The sequence below is a fragment of the Lycium barbarum genome, chromosome 8 (assembly GCF_019175385.1).
Source record: "Lycium barbarum isolate Lr01 chromosome 8, ASM1917538v2, whole genome shotgun sequence".
Classification (NCBI taxonomy): Eukaryota; Viridiplantae; Streptophyta; class Magnoliopsida; order Solanales; family Solanaceae; genus Lycium; species Lycium barbarum.
Genome location: NC_083344.1, coordinates 130,074,468 through 130,080,907, shown reverse-complemented (window position 1 = coordinate 130,080,907; position 6,440 = coordinate 130,074,468). Strand labels below are relative to the sequence as shown.

Genomic DNA, 6,440 nt, shown 5'->3' with positions numbered 1-6,440 from the left:
ATTTTTACAAGGAAAGATGATCATTTTTTTTTTACCTATGCGAAATTATCCAAATTTGCCTTTAAACTTTGTGAAATTTGAACTCGTGAATTGTATGGGCAAACTGAATTTGAAATTTATTTTGAATTTTGACCGTGTGAATCTCAAGATAAATAATGATGCTATATCTTAATTACTTTGATTAAAGCTCTATATTCACGTTACAAAATCACTTAATATATAAGAAACCTGAAAGAGAAAATTACAAATCCACTCAAAATAAAAGCTAGAATTTATTTTTTCTAAAATAGTCATAAATTCAAAATTCTAAACACAATTTTATGGTTAAGTAGATGCATGAATAAGAATAGGTGAGAAGAGACATAGAGAGATGGAGGAGCACACACATGGGAAGCAAATCTCGAAAGAAATTGCCATGTCTCAAAGATATGGTAAGTCCACATAATTAATTTCACACCAGGAAAAGGGCACCATTGCTTACATCACCTGTATCTCTTTGTGGATTTTTGTGGGCCCCCACAACCCACCCTTACCCACGCACCCCAAAACACACTCAACCCCCACTTGTCCTTTTAATTTCCAATCCCCAATTTTTTTGATTTACATAATACATGCTTAATTTTATAGGGATATATTTGATTAATCATGTAATTTAAGATACTACTTTGACTTATATATTACATTAGTAATAGTAAGAGGAAATATATATATATTTTTAGAAAAAAGCAAATCATTTCATGTTAATGTATTTGAGTGGCCGTGGAGTTTAAGTGAGACAAAAAATTAAAATTAATATTCTTAAGTATGTTACTCACATTTATGTGCTTATAAAATCATGTCACTAAAGACGTGACCCAATATTAATGAAATGGGTGAAAAATCATGAAGTTTTAAGTTCAAATCCTTATAAGCGAAAATACTAGTAGGTGATTTGTTTCAATCCGTCAAAGCTTTGATAGATAAAATTACCTGATACTGTGCTGGTAGCGGTAGGAAGTAGCAAGTATCAGTAGATTTAGTAGAGGTGCATGAAGCTGGCCTGACCGCCACGCTTATAAAATAATCATGTCGCTTAGGATAAAATTAAAAAATTAAAATTAATTTATTTCTAAATATAAAAATATATCATTTCTTTTAAAACAAACTAAAAAGAAGAGTGTCATGCCAATTGGAACAAGAAATAGTCAAAGATTTAGTTTGTTAAAGAAATATCACATCAAAATTTTAAAGTAGATCTAATATGTCTGAATTCTTGAAAATATGAAAGTTATATTAAAAACTGAAATGATGCCAAAATTTTGAAATATGTAAAATACATAGGAGTATAGCATAAATTGAGACTATATATATCTCTCTAATTTTTCTTTTGGTCTTCTTATATACATGCAAAAACCCCGACCTCCAAGAATCATCATCATCATTATCAAGCAATATAATAAAAGCCAGCCAACCCCATGTTCTAGATTTGTAATCTTTTTGGTAATCCAAATACCCTTTTTATATATTTCCACTTTCTATTATTTCATTGGCCTTTCCTATTGCTTGCCTTGTAACTCCAAAAACCAGCTTGGAAAATATTTGGAGAGATATTCTGGTCAGATCTTCCTTTGTTGGAATTTATTTCTTCCAAACTCAACAAGAACCCCCCCCAAAAAAAAAAAAAAAAAACCAACAACATTTTTCCATCTTTTTTCCCCCTTTGTTCTCTCTTTTTTTTTTGTTGTGAAAATAAGTTTGAGAAAATGGGAATGGCAGCTGCAGATCTACAGTTTCATGTTCTAGCTGTTGATGATAGTTTAATAGATAGAAAACTCATTGAAAGACTCTTTAAAATCTCTTCTTGCCAAGGTAACTTCTTGATTCAACTCATTCAATAACTTTTATTTAAACCCTGTATTTATATTAAAAAGTTAATTAGTAATAGATATGTATAAATATTTAAGAGTGAACCCAATAACTAAGACGAGCGAGCTATGATTCGGTGGCAAGTTCTGAACCAGTAAATTTTAAATCTTGGCTCCGCTTCTGGCTATTTATTTTATGTTGGTATTGACTTATTTTCTTTGTGGGCATTTTGCATTTGTTATAATGACAGTTACAACTGTGGATTCTGGAAGTAAAGCTTTGGAATTTCTTGGTTTACAAGAAGAACATGATGACCAAAATAACCCAAATCAGCCTTGTGTTTCTCCTAGCAACCAACAGGTAATTTACTAAATTTTAATGATTTTTCTTGGACTTTACCACTGACTTCCAAGAAAATTTGAACAGAAAAATTAATTCTTGTTTACTGGGAATTAATTGCAGGAAGTGGAAGTTAATCTTATTATTACAGATTATTGTATGCCTGGGATGACAGGCTATGATTTGCTAAAGAAAATTAAGGTGTGTTTCTATTTTGCCGTTTTGTTTTGGTTCTACTTTTCTCTATTTTCTGTTTGCTGCCATATTCCCCTTTTACTTTCATTTCCAAATTCTGTTATTTTCCTTTCTTGGAAAATACTCTGAGAACAAAATTTTCCTCATCAAGTTGCTTGTGTCATTTTAAAAGATTTCATTTTTATTTTTTTATTTTTTTGGCTTTTTTCTTGAAGGGTTTCTCCCACTTGGACTTGGGGTCCTTTTCTCACCTTTCAATTTTTAGATCATTTGAGAATCTAATTAATAGAAATATTGCATACCTAAATACTACATAAATAGATATTGAAAGGGACATGTGCCCTATGTTTTTTAGCTATGTTGCTCAAAATATTGTCACACTCCTGATGATTTTCCCAATATGCACCATTTTTGGAGGATCTTTCACAGTCTGATATTTTTATAGAGTCGGAGTTTCAGTTACTTTTTTGGGAACCTACTGGAACTTCATTTAGTTCTTCAATTTTTTGCATTCAATTTACTTACTTTTTATCTTACTTTTGAACAGGAATCTTCATCGCTAAGAAATATACCTGTAGTCATTATGTCATCTGAAAATGTTCCTTCAAGAATCAGTAGGTAAGAACAAACAATTAATCTCTTTGTGAATTTATACAAATGAATCACTTTTATTTTCTTCCTCTATGGGATGTGAACTAATTCAATTGTGTGTATTGATTTTACAGATGCTTAGAAGAAGGGGCAGAAGAATTTTTCTTGAAGCCAGTGAGATTATCAGATGTTAATAAACTTAAACCCCATATGATGAAAACCAAATGTAAAAGCCAGTTACAAGAACCTGAGAAATTGGTCACAGAAGAAAAACAAGAATCAATAGAAATTGCACATGTTGTTCCATCACAACCACAAAAAGAATCAGACACAACACAACAACAACAGCAGCAATTACAAGCCAATAGTAATAATAACAAGAGAAAGGCCATGGAAGAAAATCTATCACCAGACAGAACAAGATCAAGATTCAGTAGCCTCACAACAGTCTAATCTCTGTTGCAAATATGTAAACTTTTTCGTTTTTCCCCTGATTTGGAAGTTACTTCAGATAACCCCCTTTTATTTCCCTTTTTCAACTTTTGTTTAGTTAACAGAGTTAGGATAATGTAAAGAAGAGAGAGAGAGAGAGAGAAATCATCCATCCTTATAAGATGATGTGCTGTCCATGACGGAGGACAAGTCAATGAGTGCGGAAGGCTGACAGGCTTCTAGACTTGAAAGCTTCTGAAGAAGGGGTGTACGTGATATTTTAGGTGAATCTCACAAAGGAACGAAGGAGTAAAGTAAAGAGTTCTAGAAGACATAACAAAAGTTTATATGGTTCGCTCGTTTTTGATTGATGATACCGTAGCTCAAGGGGCAAATATGTGAGTTTATTGAGCCAAAGCGGATAATATGTGCCATAAACTTAGGCTGTGACAACTTCTGTGGACATTTTACATGGGATAAAACTTTCATCCAGTTTTGGTTTGCTAATCTAATAGGGGAACAGTTTGCCAATGTAGTTAGAAATGTGCTGAAATTTACTTCATGTAAATAGACGAGCATTTAACATAGAAGTAGCCTGATGTTCTCTTTCTGCTTTCTCAATTTTTTTGAGCCTGTTGCTAATTTTTATTGGGTCTACTTAGGTTATTGGTTTGTTAGATACTGTGTTACAAACTCAAAGGATAATGGTTTGCTCCTTTTTATGTTTTTTTCCCACTTTATATGCATGGTTCAAATTCGTAACATGCGACAAACCCATGCATCACAAGTTAGTGCTCTTATCCACCACTAAATCAAACCACTGGGTGCTAAATATTGTGTTCTTTTTGTTTCCTTTTTTTTATGCTGCATTGAGAATCTTCAAACAAATTAGAAGTGCCGATAATAGTGTACGATTATTCCAATTTGTGACTGACAACTGCTTGCAAGAGGTGACGATTGGCAGTGTTCCAAACTCTTTAATGCTATCAAATATGCCTTCTTATCCAAATATATGTATCAATATGCTTTTTGGATGCTGAAGTACGTTTTTTAGGAATTGCCATTTAAAAACTAAAAAATTACTCATCTTTATAGTTGAATATGAAAGACATCTATTGTTCGAAAGGAAAATATTTATTTTCTTACTTTTCCTTTTTAGTGCTTAAATTAGGATAAGACAAAAATGAAGCTACATAGTTCCTTAGTTTTCAAGAATTCATCATAATTTTGATGAAAACAAGATTGACTTTTATTATTTGACGCCTTTGTTTACTTTTGTCAAAAGTTATTTTTGCGAATCTTCTCTTGAATGAAAGATTTGGGCAAGATTTTCAACATCCAATTGGTGAGTTGAATGCCTTTGCTTTTGGATAGGGGAAAATAATGTATTTTCTCCTGTTATTTATGACTTATTGTCCAATTCACCTTACAATAGAAACGATCAATCTGTTTTCTTTGGATGTGAAAGAAACTTGGTATCAGATTATGATCTTTAATGATGGCCATTGATACTCAAACCCCACATTAAGGTTCCATTTAATGTAGTATGACTTCTTATTGCCTAACTTAAGCCTAAAGGATTTGTTGGGCAAAAACAGCAGGCTCTTGATATTATGTGATGTTTCTTTTAAGTCACGTTGGTACGGTTTTTGTGAGAAGGCTTCATATTATTAAGAGTATTACTACATTTTATTCGCGCGTCCGACAATTAAGTTGGATCCTACAACACCACTCCGCCGCCTCTATACTCGTCTCGCCAAACTATTATCTTTGAATATGGTGGTGTGATATTGTCTACTTTAAGACAAGCCTATAAGACCTTTCTTTATATATAACTTCTTTTTGTTTCAACTATTGATGTGGTATTGTGCTCGCACACTCGACATAATCTTTTAGACAGAGATGAACGGTGAGAAAGATGGAGAAACATTATCCTTTTGGGTGCACTTATGTCTTCTTTCCCCTGTTTTTCTTGATCATTTTTGACAAAATAAAAGTACTTTACAGCATATGAATAAAAGTCATTACTATATGCTTGCTGATGTTATAAGCCTTTAAAGTTGAAAAAAAGCAAGATATTATCAATAGATTTTACGGCATGCAGAATCTGAGCATGTCAAGTTGTCAACTATCTAGTAGCTATAATCAAATCCTCCTAATGTTTAAGATCTTCATTCTAGTTTTCACACACATTATTTATCGGTGACAGAGAATTGAACAATCCTATTTGGAACAATTTAGATATTTACATGTTACATTAGGTACTTCCTATTACTCCATGTGTGACACAATTTTACTTTGGCACTAAAAGTAAGATAAAGATAATTATTATGTTGTAATTTAAAAGTAAACTATTTAAGGAAACTTACGAAAATGTATCCTTTTACCATTTAATTAGCAAACATGGCCAAAGTATACACCGCCCAGGGGCGGATTCAGGATTTTGAATTCGGGGGTGCTGGATCTAGGAATTTTGAGTTCGGGGGTGCTCTATTAACTATTTATATCTGTTTCCTTTATATTTTCTATACAGTTATACACTCCGTAACTGAATTTAATGGGTGCCGGAGCACCCAAAAATTCTACATAGGTCCGCCCCTGACACCGCCGATACACTTCGTTTGTATAGATAGTGTATAAATATGTATATTTATTACAAACTATACACTGTGTACATATTTTGTAAACTAGATTTTTTAATGATATTTGACTGTAACATTATTCAACTATTTAAGCACTTAGTGGAGGGAATGTATAGTGAGCTAGATTGATACTAAAAGATCTCAATATTATTTTAAGTACCGTTCGGTAGCATTTGTATACCTATGTCAGATTCTAAGTTTGACATATTTTTAATGGTAATTAACTGAATCTTGAAAATACTAGTGAAATGACAAGTCCAACTAAAATTTAATGGTGTATATCTTTATCTACTTTTTTCATATTGTTGATTGCAACTTGAATACAGGAGAATAGATAAGATAGACTGATAATGCGTACCATAGGCTGAAAACACATAAAGCTAGCCCATTTTTTTG

At 32.2% G+C, this 6,440-nt stretch overlaps 1 protein-coding gene across 1 annotated transcript; it reads left to right on the top strand.

The window, feature by feature from the left end:
• The first annotated feature begins 1,358 nt into the window (after positions 1 to 1,358).
• Positions 1,359 to 4,018, top strand: LOC132607438 (two-component response regulator ARR8-like). Its single transcript, XM_060321406.1, has 5 exons — positions 1,359 to 1,848; positions 2,096 to 2,205; positions 2,308 to 2,385; positions 2,927 to 2,997; positions 3,105 to 4,018. The coding sequence occupies exons 1-5, from the start codon at positions 1,743 to 1,745 to the stop codon at positions 3,421 to 3,423; spliced, it is 684 nt and encodes a 227-aa protein (XP_060177389.1). The 5' UTR covers positions 1,359 to 1,742; the 3' UTR covers positions 3,424 to 4,018.
• Positions 4,019 to 6,440: the final 2,422 nt, after the last annotated feature.